Source organism: Onychomys torridus, chromosome 5 (genome assembly GCF_903995425.1).
Source record: "Onychomys torridus chromosome 5, mOncTor1.1, whole genome shotgun sequence".
NCBI lineage: Eukaryota > Metazoa > Chordata > Mammalia > Rodentia > Cricetidae > Onychomys > Onychomys torridus.
In genome coordinates this window covers 128708242-128734907 of record NC_050447.1, presented here as the reverse complement: position 1 = coordinate 128734907, position 26666 = coordinate 128708242, and the positions used below count along the sequence as shown (strand labels likewise).

The 26666-nt window shown below is 45.9% G+C and overlaps 1 protein-coding gene across 1 annotated transcript; it reads right to left on the bottom strand.

The window, feature by feature from the left end:
• Nucleotides 1-71: 71 nt before the first annotated feature.
• On the bottom strand, nucleotides 72-26371 carry Catsper3 (cation channel sperm associated 3). The gene is made up of 8 exons (XM_036188679.1): nucleotides 25955-26371; nucleotides 20907-21060; nucleotides 11752-11991; nucleotides 4455-4637; nucleotides 3626-3766; nucleotides 2888-3007; nucleotides 1970-2124; nucleotides 72-1090 (listed from the first exon to the last, which is right to left on the bottom strand). The coding sequence occupies exons 1-8, from the start codon at nucleotides 26050-26052 to the stop codon at nucleotides 988-990; spliced, it is 1194 nt and encodes a 397-aa protein (XP_036044572.1). The 5' UTR covers nucleotides 26053-26371; the 3' UTR covers nucleotides 72-987.
• Between the last annotated feature and the right edge of the window lie 295 nt (nucleotides 26372-26666).

Genomic DNA, 26666 nt, shown 5'->3' with positions numbered 1-26666 from the left:
AAGCTTTGTGCCTTTCCTGGAACTCACTTGGTAGCCCAGGTTGGCCTCAAACTCACAGAGATCCTCCTGGCTCTGCCTCCCGAGTGCTGCAATTAAAGGTGTGTACCACCACCGAGAACCACTGTCTAGACCATCTCCCTCCTCTGTTTCTTGCTGTCTTGGCCTCATGGCCTTGGGTACCCACCAGTCTCCCTCCGAAGCTTTTCCCAGCACCTGCTTCCCTCTGTGTTTAAGATGACACAGGCCAGGTGACAACCGAGCAGAGCAGTGAGGAGAAAGTAGGTACTACTAGGGTTGGGCTGCCAGTCTAGAGCACGAAGTCCTGCTGCCCCAGCCTGCCCCGTGGTCTTCAGATCGCCCGCTCCTGTGACTGTGCGCAGTGTGTTAGCATTTTCTCACCTCCAAGAGACATTTGGCCAGGAGTGACATAGAAAATGCCACCATCTAAATAAAAAAGAAGTCTGGAGGCTGTATACAGCTCCAGACTCCAGGAGATGCCCTAACATGGCCAGTAGGCGGCTCCCCTATGCAGAACTCCATGATGTAATCTTTCTGGTCACACCACAAGCCCTGGCATGAACCTCAGGGGAATTAACATGGACTCCTAAAGAAGAGCCTCTCCAGCAGCTGGCCTCTGTCAGTCTGGGGCACTTGCACAGGTCAGCCTTCAGGGGTCATGATCACAGCCATGACTGACAGAGCTGCTGATGCTCTGGTTGGTCTGTGGTCTTCAGGCAGCTTCCCTAGGAGCTCAGCGGGTCTGGGGGTGCTGCAGGATGTAGCCATTAGCCAGGGCAAGTCTTGAATGACCCCCACCCCCAGCTCCCAAGGTCCTGGGGGATCAATTTTCCAGGCACTTATCCAGGTCCATCCTCCAAAGGTAGGTCTTACCAACATCAACACTGTAACAAGTTTGAGAAGCCACCTCTGAAGGCCTGTGTTTAATGGGACTGCCACAGCCTTTGAGGCCACACATGCCCACTACCTCTAAATCATGAATTCCAAGCTATGGGACGACTTTTCCCGGGGTGGCAAGTCTTCAAGCATCAGACACAGCACGTTCACAATCTCATAGTACAGCTCCTGAAGCCTGGAGAACAGACCAGAAAAGGAGATCTGAGCATAAAGCAAGCTCCAGGCCACCCTGTCACCACATACCACACACTGGCACCTGTGAAGTAGCCATACCCACCAGGTATGTGTGGGGTCAGGAGAAAACAAAGACTCAGGTAGGTTGGAATCGTGATCTGTCACTCTGCTGGGGACCCTTGACCTAAGTGAACTCTTCTTATATGTCATGTCCACAACAAACCCCTGGATTTGGCAAGTAGGATTGGTGATACCCAAACAGTGACTGTCCTGTTCTTGGACCCAATGAGGACGTTCCCTGGTTCCCTCCTTTCCAGTCACCCTAGTCTCTGAGGCTCCAGAGGGGTTTCATAGAGAAGTCAGGCTTCTGATATCTGCTCTTGCTCAGAAGTCCACACTAGCTCACTAATGTCCACAGCTCCTCAGCTGCCAGCCAAAACCCCAGCTAGCTTGCACTGAGAATCAGACCTGGCCCAGTGGCTCCTTATGTGACAGGTAGGAAAATGGCAGACACTTGTTCAAAGATAATGGAAAGATAGTGGCAGAGCCAAGCTAGGATCCTCTGCACTTGACTTGCCCCACCCCCACACACACATTCCTTGCTCCCTGAAAAGTGTTAGTGATCAGGGGCCTGAAGGGATAAAGAAAGCGAACATCTGGATACAAGTGAAAGAGAGTTGGGAGGGCCAGCAGAGCAGAGTCCCTTCCACCACAGACCCACGCACACAACAGCCCAGCGTCCAGGCATCCGTGGGATCCTACGCTCCCAGGAAGGGCCTCAGTGTACCCATCCACCCTGCACCGTGGTCACCAACCCTTCAGTCTCCTGGAGTCTACAACATGCTCGGCCTTGAGGAAGCCATGGGGACCAGTAACTCACTTGTTGACAGTGGTGTCCTGGTTGTCCAGAGTGGACAAGTAGACGTCAATGAAGGGCAGGCTAGTGCCAAATTCATCCAGGACCATGGGGTCCGTGTGCCGCAGGGTCTTCTTGAACTCCTCCACCAGCTCAGAGAAGCTCTTACCACCACTTTCCTAGAGCGGGAAGAAAAGAGGCCAGTGACAATGGTAGTGAAGCCACAGAGACCCGCGAACCTTGTGGATCCTAAGTCGCAAATTCGCCTAGACCCTGTAAGAACGGAACTGTCTCATGGATCACCATCCCTAGTGTGAGGCCAAGGTCTAAAGGAACAAGAGAACGCCTAATGGTGATTCTGTGTGACCTCCTCCAACCCTGAACAAATCTTGGGCATAGCTAGACTGGCAGGCATCGCCCCTCAGAAAAGAGACACTCTGATGATGAGGGACCCAGCAGGGCCCCCAGGTTAGACTAAGAACACAAGACAGAAGAGTGCAGGCTGTGAGTGGTACCATGCTTAGCAGACTTCCAGCCCTTATGCTTATTCTTGTCCTGATTTTAGGGGTGAGGGAATATAAGGTTGAGTGACACCCTGACAGAGCATCCCATCCTCAGTCATCCAGTGGCCTGGGGTTGAGCTGCCTGGTACCAGATGGTCCTAAGTAAGAAGCTCCAGCAGGAAAGACCCCACAGTGGAGAACCATCCACCAAAGAGGGGATGTTAGAACTACACTACTCAACAGTCCAAATTGTTCAGGGAAACACACAACACAGGAAGAAAGCATGGCTCTCATGGCTGCAGGCCTGCGTTACCAAAAACCACATGTGCCTGACCCCACCTGACCTCTGCTTGAGTTCAAAGCTTTTCCTCCTGGCCATTCCACTGTCTGTCTGTCTGTCTGTCTGTCTGTCTGTCATCTCTCCAGTGGAGTCATCTACCTGTGTGTTCATCAGCTTGTTGACCTCCTCTTGCTGGCGCCTCAGAATCACCTGCTTCTCCTCCATAAGTGTCATGTGCCTCTCTACCATCAGCTCCCGCTGAAACTTTTTGATGGAGTCCTAGCAAGGCAGAATAGACAAGTGAAGATCGTGCTCTCTCTTCCGACCCTTTCCATTTCCGGCCTTTCTCCTTGCCTGGCTTGCCCTGAAGCTCAGACCTCGGCAGAAAGACCCACCTGACACAGGCCAGCCCCCAACTCAAGTTGTCACCCACAGCTGCAACCGTTTCCTAAGTTCCACTGGCCCACCAGCCCCCATCACATGGTGATGAATGTAAGGAGAAGAGTCAAGCACACTTGAGAGGGGACTTCTGGCTACCTCCACAACACTTCCTAAGAAAGACACAAATCCAGTTTGTCCAAGAAACCTGGCCCATATCTCTACCTGCCACACCTAACCTGAGCAGCACACGCACGTGCACGCACACACACGTGCACACACACATGCACACACACTCAGGCACACACACACACACGCGTGCACACTTGCGCACACGCACACACACGTGCACACACACTTGCCCGCATGCACTCACACACTCATGCATGCATGTACACGCACACATGCACACACTCACACACACACGCGTGCACAAACACTCACGCGCGCACACACACATGCACATGCACACGCACATGCACACTCTCACGCACGCACACACTACAAGCACAGCCTCACCTCTGTGTGCATGATCATTACACCCACAAACATGTTGAGGAAGATGAAGGAAGCAAGCAAGATGAAGATGATGGTGAATGCCCGGCTGACAGTAAACTTCCGCTGGTCTAGCTGTTCCTGCAGGTCTGTCCAGCCATCAACCTGGTCAGGCAAGGCAGGGTAAACTGAGCACCGAGACCCAGCAGAGTACATTTCCATGTCACCTATGCCAGAGGAGCACCAGACCCACTGAGGTGCTGCCAACCCAGTCTCTATATCAGTCCTTCAGCACCCCCTCATCCACCGCTGTCCTCTAGTCATAGAAATGCAGGGTACCACCAGTTGGGAGCCAATGTGCCTAAGGGAGCCTCTCCTCTCAAGACTTCCCATTTTCTCCTAAAATGCACAGCCTATTTCCAGGCCCATCTTTGGAAAAAATAAAAGCAAAACAAAGTTGTTTGTTTTTTTTTTAATGCCACCCTTTATATAATTCAAAAGTCTAGACTTAGAGACTTGGGCTTTGCTTCTTCTGGGTGAATTTGTGAAGCTTATTTCTTTTTAAGCTGTATGCTGTGGGCTTCATTTATAACTTAAGGTTAATCCAAATTAAGTATCATTAGAGAATTCTAGCGAGTTTTATTTCCCTGTGCAACACATGGCATGATTTATAAAGTCACGGGGTTAGAGACAGAAATGGAACACACTGGGCTCTGACTAGTCCCAGCATGCCAGTCCCAGTTTCCTGTGCCCACTAATAAGCACCTGTACATGGGGAAGGTCCTACCAGCCCCTCTCCAAGTTCCGCCCACCCCCCACCCCCCCCCCCCCCCCCCGTCCCCAGACACGGTACCGTAGCCAGACTGAAGAGGGTGAAGAAAGCCGCAGCCAGGTTCCCCCAGTTATTCAGGTCACCCTTCTCTGGCATTCCAAACAGGCAGAATCCCAGAATAGCGAAGATATACATGAGCACGAACAGGAGGGTCAGCACAGAGGCCACCGTGTAGACAGTCTGTCCCACAGCAGTGATGAGTGTCTGCAAGGCAGGGATACTGCAGCTAGGCAAGTGCTCCTGGCTAAGCCAGAACCTAGAGGGCCAGCCTACCCAGATCACAGCTGTCCAGGATCATGCCTGACACATGGGAGATGTTTCATAAGTATCAGCTGAGTGAATGCTCAGACTCGTGCCCAGAGGACTGCACCGATCCCACAGTGGCATCCACCCTGTGTCATGGGTGTACACTGTCTCAGGTCTGGGTCACCTCTCCATCGGCCCAGTGACCTCTCTACTTGAATCCAGCCTGAATCTGTGGTCATCCCTGGATATTGCTTTTGTGCTTCTCTGCTGAGAGCCAACCCCAAATGTGCTGTCCCCCAGGCCCAGGAAGAATAAGGAGATCATCATGTACCTGAGGACAGAGAGAGCCAAGAGGAAAATGGCTCCCCATTCTTTACAGACCTCACCTCACAGGCAACACTCCATCTAAGGATCTTCACCTTTCTCCTGTAAAATGGGTAATTTCCTTGTTCTCCCTTCCCTTGTCTGTCCCTGGAATGCGCCATGCATTTGTTGTCCAGTTTTCATGCCCTGAGACTTGCACTGAGTCTGTACTTTATAATCATTGACCTACTAAGGGTGCTTCCTCAAACTGCAGTGATTTGAATAAGAATGGCCCCATAGGCTCATAGATTTGAATGCTTAGTCACCAGGGAGTGGCACTATTTGAAAGGATTAGAAGGATTAGGAGGTGTGGCCTGTTGGAGGAAGTGTGTCACTGGGGGTGGGCTTTGAGGTTTCAAAAGGCCATGGCCGGCCCAGTCTCTCTTTCTGCCTGAAGATCAGGATGTAGCTCTCAAGTGCTTTTCCAGCACCATGCCTGCCTGCCTGCTGCCATGATGTCTGTCATGAAGATAATGGACTCATCCTCTGAAACTGTAAGTGAGCCCCCAATTACAAGCTTTCTTTTATAAGCGTTGCCTTAGTCACGGTGTCTTTTCATAGCATTGACTAAGACAGAAGTTGATGGTAGTACACACCCAATCCCATTACTCTGGAGGCAAAGGCAGGGAGGTCTCTGAGTTCTGAGTGCTGAGAAAGACAGCCAGGGCTACACAGAGAAACCCTGTCCTAAAAAACCCAAAAATAAAAAAAGACAGAAGTTGGTACCAGGGACTGGGTATTGCAGTGACAGGCCAGACCATGCTGTTTTGGGGGGCATTTGGAAGGCTTTGAGACTTTGGACTAGAAAAGTGGTTTGGATGCTTTAAGTGGGCAATTTGAACAATAAGGGCCCAGCTCAAGAAGTTCCAGAGAGGAAGAATATTGATGACCCAGAGCCCATTATTTTAATATTTTGGCAAAGAATATGGCTGCTTTTTGCCTTTGTCCTAATATGCTCAAGGCTAAATTAAAGAGGGAGAGTAAAGAAGTGTAGGGTGGGGCGATTGTATTGATGTGCTGGCAAGGAGATTTCAACACAGCCAATTATTGACTGTGTCATGTGGTTACTAATGGCCACTCTTAGCATATCTACAATAAAAAGGGGCAAGTAGGGAATGAAGAAATACAAAATACACAGTTGGAGGGGGAAATGAGCATCAGGAAGTATAATGGAGCTAAATCCAGTAGTCGAGAAGATAAAGATAAAAAGTTTAAAGCAAAGCCTGATGCTAAATGAAATAAAGGAAGTGTTGACCTCAGGGCAAGATCCCAGCTAGCTAAGCTTCCAACTTGTGAAAATGAATTAAAGAAAAGCTTTTAAGCAGGGAATGAAACTATCATAAACAGAAAGCTGGTGAATATGTAATTGAAAGATCTCTGAGTTCAAGGCCAGTCTGGTCTACAAAGAAAGTTCCAAGATAGCCAAGCTTAGGCAGTGAAGGAAACCATAGAAAGCAGAAAGCTGGTGAAGATATAATCAAATAAGAAGGTCATGTTCCAGCCCCATCAAGCAGGAAAAATTTGGCAGCTTTGGCCATGGGGCTCTGGCTTTAGAGTCAAGAATACAAGAAAGGGGTTGTAGAATCTCCCTCTGTGGCTAAAGAAAGCTGCTGAAGCCAGGTATGTGTCAGAGGTGTCCCTGCATAGAGGCCCAGAGCAGCCATGTGTGAAGGTGTAAAGGAGAAGCCTGGATTGCCTTGGAGACCTCAAGATGTTGGCAATGCCAGAGTTGTAGGATACCTGCTGAGGTGAGCTGCTGACATGGAGTGGAACCAGGCCAAGAGAGAAAAGAATGTTGCATTCAATAAAGCTGAAAGGAGTTGAAGATCTGAAGAACCTTTTGACATCTGACACGGAGATGCAGAATTTGGAGTTTGCCCTGATGGTTTTCGGTCTTGCTTTGGTGTAGTATTTCCTCACTATCCTCCCTTTCCTCCCTTTTGGGACTGTAGGTATAGTCTGTGCCAATTTATGTGGGCAGAATGTGATCCGCTTTTTTATTTTGATTTTACAAGGGTTACAGTTAAGAGATGGCAAGGAATCTCAGAGGAGACTTTGAATTTGGACTTTTAAACAGTGTTAAGACTGTGATAGACTATGGAGACTTTTGAAGTTGTACTGAATATATTTTTGCATTATGATATAGCTACAAGCCTATGGGAGCCAGGAAGTGAAATTTGGTGGTCTGAATGAGAACGGCCCCATAGGCTCATAGATTTGAACGCTTAGTCACCAGGGAGTGCACTGTTTGAAAGATTAGAAGGGTTAGGTAGGAGGTGTGGCCTGTTGGAGAGGAGTGTCTCTGAGGGTGGGCTTTGAGGTTTCAAAAGGCCATGGCAGGCCCAGTCTCTCTTTCTGCCTGAAGATCAGGATGTAGCTCTCAACTGCTTCTCCAGCACCATGCCTACTTGCCTGCTGCCATGCTGTCTGTCACGATAATGTACTTACCCTCTGAAACTGTAGTGAGTCCCCAATTAAATGCTTTCTTTTTATAAGTGTTGCCTTGGTCATGGTGTCTTTTCATAACAACGGGACAGTGACTAAAACACAGACATTTCAAATAGGTGGCTAGTATCAAGATGAAGGGTCAGAGGCTTAGAGGACCAGTTTGTCCTGCTCATAACACAATGGCAGAGTGAAGAGTGACTACTAAACCCTTTCCCATGCCACCACCAGCCACCAGTGGCCCTGAGCACAGTGGCCCTTAAGGACTAGGAAGGCAGCTTGGAGCTGAACACAGAAGAGCAAGGACTGGACAGTGGGGATATTCCAGGACACAAAAAGGTCATCTCGGAGAAATATGCTGCCCTAAATTCCCCTGGGGAATAAGAGCAGTGTTTTCAGATTCATTTTGAAAGACCTGAGGTTTTGATGATTACCGGTCTCCCTGCTAGGCAGAAACGGAACTTTCTCAAGCTACTATGAACCGCCTCCCACAGGCTTGTGCACTTGGGCTTGATCATCAGCTGATTGGATTTTTGGAAGCGGCTGGATCCTAGGTCTCCGGCGTAATCAATGGATTACTCACTTGATAGAGTCACAGTCGATGGCATTTGGGGTGGAGGAAGAAAGCAGGAAGTGGGACACAGCTGAGGGCAGGTGGGCACTGGTGGCTCACACTTGAGGTGTTACCCTGGCCCCTTCCCGTACTCCTCTCTCTGCTTCCTGGCTGCCATGAGGTAAGCGCCTCCACCACACACTGACAACTGAGGTCAGTACCCTCCACCACACACTGACAACTGAGGTCAGTACCCTCCACCACACACTGACAACTGAGGTCAATACTCTCCATCATATGCTGGACCAATGAGGTGAATACCTCTGTGGCATACTGGCCAACAGAAGAAAGAGCAATAAAATCATGAACCAAAACTTCAGAGAACAGAGGAATTCCTGAGTGAAGTGGTGGGGAAATGTGTGCTGCTGACTAGGCACAGCCAAGTCAAGGATCCTGAGCATCAGAGTAGCAGAGGAATGGTAAAGCCTCCCCCTTGGCATGAGGCTCAGAGGCAAGGCAAAGCCTTCCTGTGATCCAAGTATGAATGTTCAGAGTGTGTGCAGAAAATGTCCAGCATAGCTTTCTGCCCATTCCTGGGGTGTTTGCAGACTATAAACTGTTCGCCCATGAAGACTGTTCCTATTGGGATTAGCTAGACCTGCACCCTTAACCCAGCTGTGTGGCCCTGCTTCCTTGTGTGCCTGAATGCAATAATGCTGTGGATATCACTCTGTATAAATAAAGCGCTGATTGGCTAGTAGCCAGGCAGGAAGGATAGGGTAGGCGGGACAAGGAAGAGGAGAAGGCTGGGAACAGGAAGGCTGGGAGGAGACACTGCCAGCCACTGCCATGAGAAGCAACATGTAAAGACACCGGTAAGCCACAAGCCATGTGGCAAAGTATAGACTAACAGAAATGGGCTAAATATAAGAGTAAGAGCTAGACAATGGTAGGCCTGAGCTAATGGCCAAGCAGTTTAAATAATATAAGTGTCTGTGTGTTTATTTTATACATGGGTTGTGGGACCGCAGGGGCTTGGTGGGTCCTGGAGAGAAGCTCTCCAGCTACACAATAACTCACATCCTGTTCAGCAGCGTGCAGTAACCCTGCCACTCTCCTTACCTCCACATTATTGACACGCTGAGCTCGGGGTGGGCAGCTGAGCTTTCCCCGTCTGAGCTCACAGTATACTGACTCCCGCTTATCTGTCTGTGTGTCTGTCTGTGATTTGTGTTTTCTTCATCTCCTCACTGCCTGAGTCAGATCCATTCCTGAAGCCTTGCATGGATGTGGCACACACAAATAACTCTTAAGTTGTTCTCTCAAGTCATGTTGGTGACAGTTACAGAAAGCTAACATACAAGGCCTACGAGAGTGGGAACCCCTGGGCACTGTGGCCATGGCACACATGTAAGATACAGAGGCAGGAAGCCAATGTGCTCAGTAGTAGGACCTGCTCAGGGCTCAGGAAGGGGCTGTTCCAGGTTCCTGCCTCTAGGCCAGCCCATGGACCAGTGGCACCTAAGGTCACAACTGAGTAGCCTTGAAAATGACAGCCAGAGGAAAGGAGGTCACACTCTCTGCAAGGACCCTACCAGCTGCTCAAAGCCATACTCTGCAAGCACAAGCCTATCAGGTTCCAGCAGTATGTGGTTCAGATTAAAGCAGAAACTCAGTCTGGAGGGCAGGGCCTCTGTCTCTGGAAGCCCTGGTCTTTGGGTTCTGTGGTCTAGCACAGAAGCGGCATCTGCTTTTGAATTCCCAGTTGCTAGGAGAATCAATTCTTAGTACCAGTTTAGTTCCTGGGGCTCTGAATCAATCACTGCTGTCCTCTTAGCCCTAGGGCATTCTGGGTACCTCCAAGCAGAAGAGGTTGCCAGGCCCAGGGCACTGAGGAAGCATCCTCCATAGCCCCTTGGATATTGGGGAAATGATGAGGCCCCAGGAAGCAGGAGCAGGGAGGTGGCAGCTCCAGGCTGAAATGCTGTGAGCAGAGGCAGTGGGGCCCCTGATAGCCGGGTGCTTGTCTGGCAGGACTCTGAAAAACCAAGTAACAAGCACACAGCCTGAGGTGGGAGGCACGGACATTCGAATGATTAGGGGTCAGAAGCCAAAGACTGACTTTGAGTACTGAGATTGCTCATCTGTTAGGGACTCCTTTACATTTCAGCTGACAATCTGGATGGTGCGCGCCTTTAATACCAGCCAGCAGTCGGGAATCCGAGGCAGGCAGATCTCTGAGTTTGAGGCAAGCCTGGCCAACAGAGTGAGTTCCAGAACAGCCAGGACTACACAGAGAATCCCTGTCTCGAAACAAAACAAAAGAAATAATGACTGGAGCATTATCTCCTGCTAATTCATCTGATCATATGGAGGGTCAATCTTTACTAATATCATCTTGGTCTTGAAACCAGTAAGAAAGCATGATTAGCTTCATTCTACAGATGAATAAGTTGAGGTACAAGGTTACTCGCATGTAAATGTCAAGGCTTGAGTCTAGAGAAATGACACAGCAGTTGAACATGGGCTGCTCTTACAGAAGACCCAGGTTCAGGTCTCAGAGCTGACATGGTGTCTCACAATCTTCTGTAACTCCAGTTCTAGAGAATCTAAGGCCCTCTCCTGACCTCCACGGGCACCAGGCACAAACATAGTGCACATACATGTATGCACAGGCAAAACAAACAAACAAACAAACAAACTTTAATGAAATGTCAGGGCTGAGCTCTGAAAGCTGGTCTGGCTGTACAGGTCAATCTGAACCATCCTTCCTATCCATGCCATGGCTGCCTTTCATATGGTGCGGATGGCTGTGAGCTGTGTGCCAGGGATCACCAGTGTTTTATTGGCCTTGACCACTGGCTGCCATTCTTCCTTGATGGGGAAAGACTCCTTGTTTTGGTGTGGCCACTCTGAAAGCGCCATTCCCACCATCTTCCTGAGTTGCCAAGGTCATGAAACATTCTTCAGAACATTTCAGAACAGGCCTCAAGGCTGACCTCTCACACTCAGCCCATCCTATAGGCATGTGTCCTGAGCCCATGTTTGCCCAGGGATCTGCTCTCCGGAAGAGGCTTATATGAGTCTACTGTCCATTGTCTAGTCTGGGTGTGTCTGAGCCCTAAATGTGAGCCCCCCTCCTGGCATACACAGCCAGTCCTCTCCAGTTCCAGGCCAGGCTTCTGGGTAACGGTGTCTATACTTCCTGTTCCCACTTCCTTGTCTCCCTGTGGACTGTTTTCCTCCCTCTCTTGAGTGACTAGCCTCTCTGGCGTTGCTAACGGCCTCTTGTCACTCATCTGATGGGCATTTGCTCTGTTTCTTTGCTGCTGCTTGATTTCTCCAGACTGCCTCCTCAGTGTGGATTTTCCTGGCCGGGCCATTGCTTGGTTTTCTCAGGATTGCATTTGCTGTTCTCTCTCTGTCTCCTCTGAGTGAGCTTTTGGATTGTTTGTTTGTTTGTTTGTTTGTCTGTTTTTCAAGACAGGGTTTCTCTGTATAGCCCTGGCTGTCCTGGAACTAACTTTGTAGACCAGGCTAGCCTCAAACACACAGAGATCTGCCTGCCTCTGCCTCCCGAGTGCCGGGATTAAAGGCGTGCGCCACCGCTCTTGACTAATCCTTATCTCACACCAACACCCACCACCACCACCGCTCTCTCCCCACCCCACCCACACACACGCATGCACACGTGCACACACGGGCACTCACCCTGATACCTCTGCTGTAGGAGATAAGCTTGAGGATTCGAAGAGACTGTATGCCATCAGCAATATGGAGAAATTTGTAATGTTTTCCCTTGATCTTTCGGAGGGAATAGGGTATCAAGATAATAAAGATAATAGCCACATCCAGTAGGTTATAGCCATCTCTCCAATATTTAACAGGCTCCACATAGACCTTCATGAAGAACTCACAGGTATAGATGGAGACAAAGATAATCTCTGAGATCTGCAGGGTCACAAGGGTTAGAGATCAAAATGAATGCAGAGCCCCAGTCCAAGCCTCTCCCTGCTGAGACCACCCAATCAGGTGTGGAAAAACCCAGACAGAGCCCCTTGCTCTCTTACTGAGCCTGGAACCCTTCCCCTTCTGAGTCTTCCTTGCCTGTGGCCCTAAGCCTAGGGCTGGGTTTCCCCTAGATGCAGGCATGACTGCCTAGTAGCTGAGCAGCTAGCTGTAAATGGCTATATAGACAGGTCCTGGTCAATATTCAACATAGCAGGCTACCTGACATAAACAGTCCCCAAGAGAAAGTCACAAGAGTTTTCTGGCCATACTGAATACTTACACGTTTAAGGTAAAATATACAAATATATAGTTATATTTAATCCATTACCTTCGTCAAACATACATAAAGATCATTCAACTAAAGTCCCCTGGTTTTGAAGGACATTCTGCTTTTTCACACTTTTATACTGTTTGAACCAATCTTCTCCAAATGCTTCTCCCTTGCCTACAACTCCAACGGATCTACGATTGCCAGGAGGTCCTTTTAGAAACATCTAAGTTTTTTTCTTCATCAAAATTCATTTGTTGCCGGGCAGCAGTGGTGGCACACACCTTTAATCCCAGCACTCGGGAGGCAGAGCCAGGCGGATCTCTGTGAGTTTGAGGCCAGCCTGGTCTACAGAGTGAGATCCAGGACAGGCACCAAAACTACACAGAGAAACCCTGTCTTGAAACACCCCCCCCCCAAATTTATTTGTCATCTTAACAATCATCTAATATTCATTCATAACTGACAAGACTGAGCAACCATGTGTCAAGCAAGCCCTGTTTTAGGTAGTGGAAAATGAATAATTAAGACAGATTCCCAGTGTTGAGGAACTCTGAACCGGGGAGAGATAGGCTCTCAGCCCCTGTACAGTGGAAGGGACTTCAGGGGAACTGGCAAGAGCAACTTGGGAGGCAGGGAGGTGACAGTCACCCAGGCAAAAATTGCGAGAAGAGTGCTGCATGAAGGGCGGGTTTGCCATTGGCACAGGCATGTACGGGGGAGACATCCAAGAAGCCCAGGTTTCAAACACAGCAACTGGGTAAATGCAGGTCTTTGCGTGAACTTGGGGTGAGGTGAGAGTGCATTTTGGGGAAAGTGCAGCGTGGTAAACATTATTCTTTTTTCAGGTGTTTGTATTGTTTCCTGGCACTCAGAGTTTGTAACAGAGTTCATGACCCTGGGTGGTTCCCTCCTTCACACTGCCCTTGTCTACTGTTGGGCACGAAGGCTGAACTAGCTCCCTGAGGTGCCTGACCGGTCTGTGGCAGGACTGGGATGCCCGTGTGTGTAGTAAGCAGAGGAGTTTTCTATGTCTAGAATTAGACAACCCTCCCAAGTGTGGGCAAAACCTTCAGTCCAGATTAGCCTGGCTTTCAGGGGTAGGCGCATAGGATTTCAACATAATGCTTTCTAGTTGGTAAGGTTGTGTAGTTTGAAGGTTTTTACTTTCTTAGAGAGAGTCAGTTTTGTAAATTCTTTTCTAGAAAACTGTTCCAGCTGGGTTTTCAAATGTATTGGCATTAAATTATCAGACTTTCTTTTAAAAATTGGGCTTTATAATTTCTTTTATCTCATTGATTTAGCCTGTGCACATGTGTGTACGAGGACACTGGCAGGTGGCACAGTGTTATGTGTGCATGGAGGTCAGAGGACAACTTGCAAAAGTCAGTTTTCTCCTTCCACCATGTGGGTCCTGTGCATCAACTCACGTCGTCAGGCTCGGCAGCAGGCACCTGTACCCACTGAGCCATCCTGCCTGCCAAGTTATCAGATTTTTAAAGTCTCTGCCATGTCTCTGCATCCCTTCTCTTTTTATTGTCACCTGAAGGAAGTTACTTCAACTCCTTTAAGAGTCCCACTCTGAGCTTTGTGGTTGCTTTCCTGTGCCTACGATTGACTCTGTTTTCTATTTCATTAATTCCTGCCTTTAGTTTTACTGTTCCCTTCTCCTGTCTTGGGTTTCATTTATCCTGGTGCTCTCCTCCGCCATTGCAGCTCATTACTTTCTCTCTTCTCTTTCCCCACCCCTCCTCTCCCCCTCCTCTTCTTCCTCTCCTTTCTAGATGTCGGGGATCAAACCCGGAGCTTGTGCACACTAGGGATGACCTCTACTCCTAAGGTAAAGTGCCAGTCCTTCATTAGCCTACTATTAGAGTATCTGTATGAGGTGTTCTGGTGTGTGTGCGCGCGTGTGTGCGCGTGTGTGTGTGTGTGTGCACATGTGTATGTGCGCGTGCGTGTGTGTGTGTGCACATGTGTATGTGCGCGCGCGTGTGTGTGTGCGTGTGTGTGTGTGCACATGTGTATGTGCGCGCGTGTGTGTGTGTGCGCGCGTGTGTGTGTGCGTGTGTGTGCACATGTGTGTGTGCGTGTGTGTGTGTGTGTGTGTGTGTGTGTGCATGTGTATGTGCGCGCGCGTGTGTGTGCGTGTGTGTGTGTGTGCACATGTGTATGTGCACGTGCGTGTGTGTGCGTGCACATGTGTATGTGCGCGCGCGTGTGTGTGTGCGTGTGTGTGTGTGCACATGTGTATGTGCGCGCGTGTGTGTGTGTGCGCGCGTGTGTGTGTGCGTGTGTGTGCACATGTGTGTGTGTGTGTGTGTGTGTGTGTGTGTGTGTGTGTGTGTGCATGTGTATGTGCGTGTGTGCGCGTGCACTAGCCCATGCTTACTGTGGCCCACTTGTGGGGTCAGAGAACAAGTTTCAAGAGTCTGGTTCTTTCCTTCGACTTTGTTGAGGCAAAGTCCCCTTGTCTGTGTGGCGCTGTGAACCCCAGGCCAGGCCAGGAGCTCTAGCCCAATTCTCCCATTTCCACCTCCCATACATACACACCTGTATCTTGTTTGGGGGGGGGGGCACAGTGAGCATGTGGTTGTCGGAGAACAACTTGTAGGAGCCTGTTTTCTCTTCCGCCATGGAAGACTGAACTTAAGTCATCAGGCTTAGAGCAGGAACCTTCATCCACTGACCTCCAGTGTTTCGTGGGAGTGGAGCAGCATGGCTTGGCTTGGTTTTGATGTAACTATGAATGGGCTTGCTCCCCTGATTTCTTCCTCAGCATAGTTGTTATCGGTTGATAGGAAAGCTTCTGATTTTCATGGGTTAATTTTGTATGTTGCCATTTTGCTGAAAGTGTTTATCAGATGCTGGTAGCTCTGGGATCTCTTATGTATAGAATCATCATCTGCAATCAGAGACCCCAACTTTGCCTTCCCTGTTTGAACCTATCTCCTTCTCTTATCTTGCTGCTCCAGCTAAGATGTGCCCAACAGCACATCAGGTAAGAGCAGAACGTGATTTTAATGGGAATTCTTTCCATCTTTCCCAGTTAGTACACTGTCGGCTGTAGGATTTTCACATGAAGTCTTTGATAGGTCAACACGGGTTCCTTCTATTCTTGTCTTTCCAGGCCTCTTATGACAAAGGGATTTGGGATTTTACCAGAAGCCTTTTCTGCTTCTGTTGGGAGGGTCACATGATTTCTGTCCATGAGTCCATGCTGAACCAACCTTCATCACCAGTGTCATGAAGCCAGCTCTGCCACGGTGGGTGACACTTCTGGCCGTGTTCTTAGGTTTGGGTTGCAGATCTCAGAAGGAATTGTTTTGCACCCATGTTCATCAGGGAGGCTGCTCTTTGTCTTTCTCTTGTATGTGTATCTTGGTGACCCTGGCTTCCTAAAAAGTCATTCGTGCCCTCTGCTCCCCTGGTGTGTGAAGGTTTGACAGGCTGACCCTTCTCCAAAGGACTGATAGGATTCATCAGTAAATCCTTTGGACCTGGATGTTTTCAGTTGGGAGATTTTTATTATTGCTTCAATCTCATTGTTTGTTGTAGATACACTAAAATTATTTATCTAAGGGAAATGGTGGATTATATTTTAATTTTTAAAATATCTTTAAATTTTTTAAATGCCTCTTAACTACTTGCATGTCTGTTCCTTCAAGTGAAAAATTTTTTTAATTTAAATAAAGAAAAGGTATTTTTTCTTTCTCAATTTCTCAAAGAATTGACAAATCTAACTAGATGGTCTGCAAGCATGCATATGTAAAGATGGCTTCTGATGGGGCCACTAACAGATCTGCAATTTAGTCTAAAAACTAGAAATGAAAACATTTGCACTAATTTCTTTGAATGATAAATATACATGTGCAGCACTTCCCTTATGAAGACCAGAGTCAAGTCAGAGGGTTTGACCTGTTTTTCGGCCTTCAGTTTGTAATATTTATCACAGTAATTGGTTATCTATGTTCACTGGTGTATGAAGTTCAATGAAAGATAATTTTCACTGTCAAAAAATAAGTTATTTAATTTTCATTTAATTTGGTAGCAACTGGAAATTCACTTATTTCTTTTAGATCTTTCAATTTAGTGGAATACAAGTTTCTAAGGTATTTCCTAATAATTTTCTGCATTTATTGTAATGGCTCCCTTTTCTTCTCTGTTTTACTGTTTTGGGCTCTCTTTATCTCATTTGACCCTCCAGATTTTCCAATCTTATTTATCTTTTCGAAGAAGGAACTCTTTGATACTTTATCTTGTTTTATTTGTTTTTATTTCACTAATTTCCATCCTGATTGTAATTATTTCTTCCATGTGCTAATTTTAGGTTTGGTTTGTTATTTCTCCGGTGCCCTGACATGTGTCAATAAGTGGCCTGTTTGGAACCGAATTTCTCTTATTTTAAAAGGCTTTGCATGTGTATGGGTTCACAGCCACAGAAGTTGGGGAGTCCAGGGGGGTCCTTCTACAGCGGCTCTCCCTTTCCACTGTCCTGTGCATCCCAGGGACTGAACCCAGGCTCCAGGCTTGTGGGTCAGGCACCTGTCCCTGGTGAGCTATCTCCCAAGCCCTCCGATTCTGTAGTATAGGCCTTATGCTATACTTTCCCTCTCAGGACTTTTTCATTTGTTCCATAAGTGTGATGTGTTGTCTTCATTTTCAGTAGACTCTAGGAATGCTCTTGTTTTCTCCTTGATGTCTTCAAGGAGGCATTTGATGTTGACTAGTGGGCTCTTTGATCTCCATGAGTTTCTCTTCCTGCTGCTTTGTAGTTTCATTTTTCCATTGTGATCAGATAAAATACAGACAATTATTTCAACTTACCTGTATTTATTAAGACTTGGTTCCTTATAATAGAAATCTATATCCCAGAATAATGTGGTATTTACCACTACATTTTTAAATCCCTCACTACTTTTTTTTAACTCTTGCAGACTATCTGGTAAGGACTCCAAGTGCTGTGAGATGGATCAGTGGTTAAGAGCTCTTGCAAAGGACCAAGTTCATTTCCCAGCACCCACATCAGGTGGCCTCAAAACTGCCTGTCACTCCAGATCCAGAGAATCTGACATGGCCTCCATGGGTATCAGTATACATATATGCATATACACAGAGAAAGATACACATAAATAAATAATTTTTTAAAAGCCAAGTAGTGTGACTAAAGAACATTCCAGTCTGCATTTTGTAGTATGTCCTTCTTCTCCCCCGTGTTTCTTGACAGTAGGTAGCTGGTTCCAAAAGCAGGAGCCCACTCAGGTTTATCTTGGGCAAGGCTGCAGGTGCTTCCTCTTCTAGCAGGCACATGGGGTCTGCTGGTTTCTTGTAGATGCTCAATGCCCAGATTCATTGCTTCTCCAGAGTTAAAGTGGAAGATATGCTGTCATTTCTTTCTAATGTATCAACTGGAACAGTTTAATAGAAATATCATGCCTGATTACACCTGAAAGCCCAACACTCGGGAGGCTGAGGCAAAAGGATCATGAGTTTGGAGCTGGGCTACAGAGCATGAACTTGTCTCAAAACAAAATGTTAGGAACTGTAGTGTGAGTAGTCACCCAGCAGATGACTCCTTAAGGTTAGAGTTCATGTCAGAAATACCAGTAAAGTTTGACTCTTTCCTGTAACTTCTGGTTCAGGAAGAAGACCTAGTCCCTTACTTCCTTGGCCTCACCTCAGGCTTTGAGGATTTTCTAACCAGAGCTCTTATTATCCTTGCACCTCACATTGCCTCTTCTTCAGCCAGCAGAAGTGTCCCCAAATTATCTCCTGCATTCTTTTGCCATGAGCACAATAAACTCTGACAGCTTCCTTACAGGGAAGATGACAAGATCCAGCATATTCCTGGATCAGCTACTTCTCTACACTCCAGTTTCAGTGCCATGTCACAGGCACCAAGAATGTGCAACAGCTGAGCTGGTTGATGCGCTAGTCACTGGTAGAGAAGACAAAACACCCCTGCTGTTTATTCTGACATTTCCAAAGCAAACACAGAACCACAGACTGAATTCATGGTGTCTATATATCTCTACCTCCCTTCTCCACCAGCATCCTCATTTTCAGTAGCACAGGCTGACCCCAACATTCAGGACGCTGAAGCAAAGCACCCTCATTTTCAGTAGCATGGGATGGTCCCAGCATGCAGGATGCTGAACGAAAAGGAACACAAGCTCAAGTCTGCCTGGGCTACACACAAGAGCTTGCTATAAACAGACAGATAAATACCACAAACAAACAACATGAGAGAGGGAAGAAAATAAAATGTAAGCTATCCTGGGTGGAAGCTGTAAGGTGATGGTCGAGTGCTTGCCTACTATGTGTGAGCACACCCTCTGCCCTGAAGAAAATAGAAGGGGAAAATCCCACAATTACCAATGTGCTTTATCACAAATTTCACAGTGTCTCAGAATAACACTACTATGTACATCACGACTAAGGCAATTGTTAAACATGGGTCCACATGGTAATACCCTGTCGCTAAAACAACAGACACTTTCTTTCAGCAGAGAGATGACCACAGAAAAGGCACAGGACATAAATCATCTCAGACCAACCAGGAAAGCCCTCGCTGCTGGCTAGCTCTCAGAGGGCCAGCACAAGCTGCAGGCACTTGTGGGTAATTTCACTCTAACTGGACTAAGTGGGTCGTCAAAAAATGTTAAAGATATTATATTTTGGTAGAGGCATGTTGGGAGGGATATGGGGGAAATTGGAGGGGAAGAGGAAGATCATATATTGATCATATTTTATTGTATACATATATGATCATATTTTATTGTATACATGTATGAAAGTCTCAAAAAAATTTAAAATAAAAAACACAGTTTTGTCAGGCAGTGGTGGTTCATACCTTTGATCCCAGCACTTGGGAAGCAGAGGCAGGAGGACTCCTGTGAGTTAGAGGCCAGCCAGGTCTACTGAGTGAGTTCCAGGACAGCCACGGCTACACAGAGAGACCCTGTCTCACACAAACAAACAAACAAACAAAGTTTTAAAACTTTTTGTAATGGCTTGCCCATTGTCCGTCTTTCAGTCAGGCTACGTAGCCTTAGGATCAGAGAATAAACTCATTATGTGCTTTTTCCTGTGAATGGCAATCAGCATTCACTCTACAAACAACATACCTGCCATGTTCATCCCCAAAAGCACCAAAGTGGTGCTTCTTCAGCCATTCGGGCTGGCTCAGACTTTGTCCTAAGCGAATTATCTGTAGATAATTACGTAATTGGGATTAAAGCACACGCCATGAGTCTGAACATCAGTGAGCTTGTGCCTTTTCTAGACCCTTCTCTCCGCCTGGCCTCCTTGGTTCACGTTTTCTTTGCTGAGGGAAGTTGAGCATGTCACTCCACTATCTTTGGACAAGAGTATGGCCACAGAGAAGTGTGATGGCAATTTGCTTCTTCGTTAGCTGGACTTCCCAGAATCCTTGAAGCCCAAACATTTCACCCCAGTGTCTGAGTGTTTGCTGGGTTGAGTTCATATTCTTGGGTGTGCAGTGTGCACTCTTTCAACATACAGATTTTGGGTTGATTTTTCTTGGGTTTGGGTTTTTAGCATTCTGATCCTGGATATCCTTATCCAGGATCTTCTCCTCAACACAAGTACTCAGCATTTTCCATCACTTCCCATTTTAAATGAGTTTTTTAAATTCCTCAATTTAATTCAAGCTGTCATCTGTTGTATCGAACTGTTTGCTCTACTTCAGCCTTTGGTTTTGAAACAGTTTTATTTGATTTCTAGTTGTTTCCTGGGTTTTGTCACTGTGTTTCTGTTCCTTCCTACAGGTGCAATGTTTTCCTTAACGCTGCTTTGCTCTAGGGGATGTTATCGTGTTTATTTGATTTTGTAGACTTATCTTTACCGTGGGGTTTCATTACCTCTATGATCAGATTCCTTGTTCTGCTCTCTTATACTAATGTGTGGTCTTTTACCTCAGTCCTTTACTATTGTACTTTTTATCCTGAATTCATTTCCTAACCTTTGGTCCTAAAATGCAGCCACTTCATTGGGGACTGTTTCGATTCCACTTACTTCTGGTCTACCTGAACCCTGTCTTTTTTTTTTTTTTTTTTTTTTAATCTGTATGTCTCCAGCTTGCTAAATCTTACTCCCGTTCCCCTAAGTGCACAGTCCTTTGGAGGGAGCCCTGCCTGGTCAGTTCGGCAAGTTCCTTGGTTCTGGATTGTTCCAGCCCCTTTGGAGAGACTGAGAACGTCCTGCACTCACTACTGTCGTGGGCAACACACTTGCTTTGAACAGCGAGCCTCACCTCAGCCCAGCACACCCTTCCCTCCTGCCCCTCTGCTTCCTCCCCACAGGGACCGACACTTGCTTCATTGGAAATGCTGCCCGTGAGTCTCGGATATGACATCTAGTTTCTCTGTTTACAAATGAGAGAGAATTCAGGGAGATCGATCGCATCACCACTGCTGCTCCGGCCACTACCTGGTGCCACTGCAGAAGTCAGAGTTCTTCTACATTGTTTCTGTAGACAATTCCTTGCAGCCAAATGCCTGGGAAATACTTTAACATTTTCAGAAATAAAACAGGCAAAGTCAAACAAAAGCATCTGTGTGCTCACCTCAAAGAGTCTGAACAATTTGTACATTATGCTGTAATCAGTCCCCAAGACCATGAAGGCAGCATTGGAGGTGATGGTGCTGATCATGAGGACCTGGAAAATGGGATTCTTTATGACCTTCCTAAAGAATGCCTGGCATTCAACGTCCTTCCTCCTGTCAAAGGGCGAATGAGAGGTGCTGTTACCACAGAACAACTGCCCCCTCGTAGGGTTGTTCCCTCCACACTGTGAAGAGAATTGAACAGGGGCCTGTAAACAGCTAGATGAGTGGCCCCTGTGACATGGGTGGTGGTCAGAACAGCCTGTCCTACCCTCTTCCTGGACTCCTGAGAAAGAGTGGTCACCACTTCTCAAGACTGAGGGAACACCATCTCCACTTACTTATTTAACAAATTGTCCCCACATGACTATGTCAGTAAACAGCAGGGAAACAGGGGAACATATTTCAGGAAACACACACACACACACACACACACACACACAAGTCTATGATAAAAAGTCAAACACCCTAAGAGAAAAGGGACACATCCAATCATGACAGTACTTTGTGGTTTTTTTTGCTTATAAAGTAAGTCAAAACTTCCATGTGATATTTCATGCCTGAAAACATGGACTGTGATGGGACATTCTTCTTAAGGAACAGGGAAACCTACACTGATTGGCTTTGATTTAAAAAACAAAACAAAACAAACAAACAAAAACCAGAACTGTTCATGTTCTCTCCCAGACTGTAGCCTAAAAGAATACAACCTGAAATGTGCACAGTGACTTAGTTCAACACGTTTATCCCAGGATAATGTACAGTGATGAGTACTTGAAAACAATTTTAAAATCTAGCAGAAAGGACTGGTTACAGGCTAGTGAGATGGTTCAGGAGATAAAGGCATTTACTGCCAAGCCCAACGGCTTGAGCTCAACCCCCAGGACCCACATGGTAGATACCAAAAGTTGTCTTCCAACCTCCACAAAGATGGCAGAGCATGCACATTCCCTACACACACATAATTTTTTTAATTTAAAAGATTGGTTAAGTAAACTATGAAATGGCATACCATGAAATCCTGACCCTAAAGTATATCTACGCATCTTCTCATGGCTTAGAAAAATGATTATGATTTGGTGGAGAACAAAACAAGATGGAAACATACTCATCTCAAAAAGATTTTGTCCACATACAAATAAGTGGGAGATTCATCCTGAGCAATGGTAACTAACATACTGACAGTGTCCGCTATGGACAGTGTCTGCTATGAGCTGGTAACATACTGACAGTGTCCACTATGAGCTGGTAACATACTGACAGTGTCCACTATGAGCTGGTAACATACTGACAGTGTCCGCTATGAGCTGGTAACATACTGACAGTGTCCGCTATGAGCTGGTAACATACTGACAGTGTCCGCTATGAGCTGGTAACATACTGACAGTGTCCGCTATGGACAGTGTCTGCTATGAGCTGGTAACATACTGACAGTGTCCGCTATGAGCTGGTAACATACTGACAGTGTCTACTATGAGCTGGTAACATACTGACAGTGTCCGCTATGAGCTGGTAACATACTGACAGTGTCTACTATGAGCAGTGAGGCTACAGGCATTCTTTTTTCTATTTATTTACATTTATCGATGCTTTAAAAGTTTTCTTAAAGAGTAATATATTTTTCCTACTATCTGTAACAAACACATTCTTTTACAGGTAAATATATATACACACACAAAGAGAGAAAAGAGAGAAACAGAGAGAGCGAATTCAACTGTGACAGTCTGCACCTGTGACCTCAAGCCTACTCAGGAGGCTGAGGCAGGAGGATAGCTTGAACCTACAACATAGTGAGGCCTTAATCTTAAGACACCAAGCACCTGTGGATCTGAGGTTCCTCTGGCCTCTGTAGGCACCACACATGCAGATGGTACACATACACACATGCTGACACTCACATAACACACACACAGGAAAAACAAAACAAAAAAACAGACTATTGTTGGGGAATATTACTTTAACAATGTAAATATGTGTTATATTTGTTTATGCTGCATTTAATTATGTAAAAATGTGTTGCCGTTTCACCTTGCCTGCCTAAGGTACCTGGTTGGTCTAATAAAAAGCTAAACAGCCAATAGTTAGGCAGTAGAGGGGTAGGCGGAGCTGGCAGGCAGAGAGAATAAGTAGGAGGAAGAGAGAGAAAAAAAAAAACAGAAAAAGAGGGAGATGCTCAGAGCCAGTCAGCCAGGCAACAGACACGGAGTAGGACATACATAGTAAAAGAAAGGGAAAAAGCCCTGAAGCAAAATGTAGATAAGGAGAAACGGGTTAATTTAAGTTCTAAGAGCTAGTGGGACAAGAATAAGCTAAGGCAGAACATTCGTAATTAATAATAAGTCTCCATGTCATGTTTTGGAAGTTGTCTGGTGGCCTAAAAGAAAGCCTGCTACATTTGGCACTTCCATATGGGGTTCAAATTTCCACATGGGACCTGAGAACATTGGAAAAATAAAATAATAAAATAAATGGATTCGGCTCCTTTAAGAAGCTCTGCCATACAGTGAGCACTTGAGCAGCCAGCACTTCAAGTAAAAACACCTGCCACAGTGCAGTCAAGAGCTACCTAGAGCCGGGATGGTTGAATGCAGAGCCCAGTTAGACACAGATCTCGGCCGGGCTCAGAGTCATAAAACTTGGCTCTCACAGACCTGAGTGGGCAGAGCCAGCTGCCAGTCCAAGCCACTTAGCAGTTTAAGGTTTGGCTCACATGGTCAGAAAAAGCTAGAGACATGCAATAAAGACAGGTCCAGATTGGGAGGGAGGGGGGTAAATACCTCTAAATAGGTTACAGTGTGTTAAAATACACATAGGGTTAAGAAAGAAAATGGGTATAGACAGTCATAGGGAAAATATAGTATAAAAATAATAAAGTCTTTAAAGAGAAAGTAGAGTAATATAAAGGAGAAAAGCCACATAAAGATGGAAAATACACAGGGAGTCTGGATCCTGTATGGCGTTGACTTTGAATTTTTTGAATGCTAATGAGTGAATGGCCACTGCTGAGAGACATGGGATTGTAAAAGGGACTGCTGAATTAAACCAGCCTAGATACTTTAGGGATGTCTTAACTTTGAAATGGAATTCAGAAAATATATTGCATTGAGGAAGAGGTTATGCTTTTGTTTCCACCGGAAATGAAAGGCTGTGGATTCCTTCAAGATTCATGGAGATCAGGATCTCTCTACAGAGAAAGATCCAGGACAGGCACCAAAACTACACAGAGAAACCCTGTCTCAAAAAAAAAAAGACAACTATTAACCTCAAATAGTGTACATTGGGGGGATTATGGATTGGGTATATTTAAATAAATTTAGAGTTATTTTTGTTATACTATATGTATGTTTCTACTCTACTCTTATTTGGGGTACTGTGCTTATGCAGCTCATTTAAAAAATGTAATCTATAATTAGGAAATGCAGGTTAGTAGTTAGTTATCCACAATAATCAATCTTGTAGTTATATTAGGTATATTTTCAAGGTTAAACGCATACATTTTAGATAGACAGGTGATCATCAAACACTTCAAAGACCTACAGAATATGGCATTTAAGATGTTTAATAAGATGGGGCTTTTCATAACATTAGGACATGTCTGTTCCTGGTTGCACCAATCTACTTCATAAAAGGATGATGGACATCAAGAAACCTTCATATAGTGTTTGCTTTCAATGTGGCAAAGCTAGCATTTGTACAAGAAATTGTCCTTGCCTCAACTGCTGACAGCATACCATCCAAACTGGACAAGCAGAACACAAAGGGAAAAGACTGCCAAACTTTGCAAAAACAAGGCAAGATAGTCCTTCAAAATCCCTGCTTCATAGAAAAGTCTGCCAGATATTCTAGGCCTGTAAGCTGAAGATGGATGCCCCAATGTTGCAGAGGAACTTTGGGTGACTGTCTAGGCAGCCAGATGTCTCTGTCATTTCTATAGTTTTGGAAGTAGCTTACACTGCACTTCCTGTTTACTCAGGCAATATAATATCCTTATGGGGGTCTATGATGTAGTTGAAGACTAGTCAGAGTATTCTTTAGTTATGATAGAAGGTAAATTAGATATAAAACTCTGGACTCATAAAGTTAGGATAAATAATAGAGTGTTTTCTCTGAATTTGCCAAATACAAATGGACTGGATATTGTAAATGTAATTCTTACCTGATAATTTTTCTTACTGTATATAGTCTTACTATGTTAAAGTTAAAACCTCCCTTTTATTTAGACAAAAAGGGGGAAATGTTATGGAATACTACTTTAACAATGTAAAGATGTGTTACATTTGTTTATGCTGCATTTGTTTAATGATGTAAAAATGTGTTGCTTTGCCTGCCTAAGGCACCTGATTGGTCTAATAAAAAGCTAGATAGCCAATAGCTAGGCAGGAGAGGGATAGCAGGGCTGGCAGGCAGAGAGAATGAGGAGAAGGAATCTAGGCTCCAGAGGAGAAGGAAGGAGAGGATGAGGGAGAAAGAGAGAGACCTGGGGCCAGCCAGCCACCCAGACAGACAGACACAGAATAGGCCATACAGAACGAAAGAAAGGTAAAAAGCCTGGAGGCAAAACGTAGATGAAGAGAAATGTGTTAAACTAAGTTATAAGAGCTGATGGGACAAGCATAATCTAGAGCCAACCATTCATAACTAATAATAAGTCTCTGTGTCGTGATTTGGAGGCTGGCAGTCAGAGAAAGCCTGCTACAGACTATATATCCTATAACCTATAACAAAATATGTAATTTTTATTATATGATTTTAAATAGGTCCTGTAGCAAAAGAAAGGGGGAAAGCCCTCAAATAATCTAATACTTTAATAGATAAACAGCAGAATCAAATTCAGACTCCAAGTGACCAGCAAATGTGCCAACCTCACCCTCCAGAGAAACCAGCATGTCTAAGATGCTTTTCTCTCTTGGGATGTAAACAAGTACCTGTAGAAGCAGCTAGTATTCAGGTGCCCTGTCCCATGCTTCCCTTCACACATTTTCTGACCATAGAGGTAAAGCATACTTACTTAATTTTCTTGATTCTTGCATACAATGCCTCTGATGCAGTACTAAACAGTGAGCTAGACACAACTCTTACAGGGTTGTGGGAAAAGCGGTGAGACATCTCCCAACTTTTCTGTTTTTATCCCTTGCTTTTACCATATAACCAAAAACCTCTGCCTAAGGATTTCCTTGGATACTTGGATTCTAAGAGGCAGCGAGAGGGATGCTGGGAAGGATTCTCTGCTTTATGAGGTCATCTTAGGCATTCTAGCAGTTACTAGCCTGAGAGGGAGTCCTGACTGTGGACTCATCTGCTTGCAAGTCCCTCTTTTGGGTGTGGGGAATGCCTCAGATGAGTGCCTAGCAATGGAGGCAAAGTGGGACATTAGAGATGTAGAGACTTTCCCTTATGATGTGCCCATTCTGGCAGGCAAAGGCCTTTTATAAGATGGTAAGACAAGTTGAGGGCCATATAGGAGGAAAATTTAAGTTTTCTGAGTTTCTGAGGGACAGAACACACCTAGAGCCAGGACCAATGACATCTAGAAGCAAAGGAAGATGGCAATGGGTGAGGCCATGGACACAAAAACCCAGGGAAGTCAGAGAAAGCATCGCAGGTCTTGCTATTTGGAAGTTTGGGATGTGGCAACCAAAACTCCTTTTCTGAGGAAAATGTGAACAATGTCTAAGGTCCCAAGAACAAATCCAGAGAGTATTGTGTCCAATTTCTTTCCC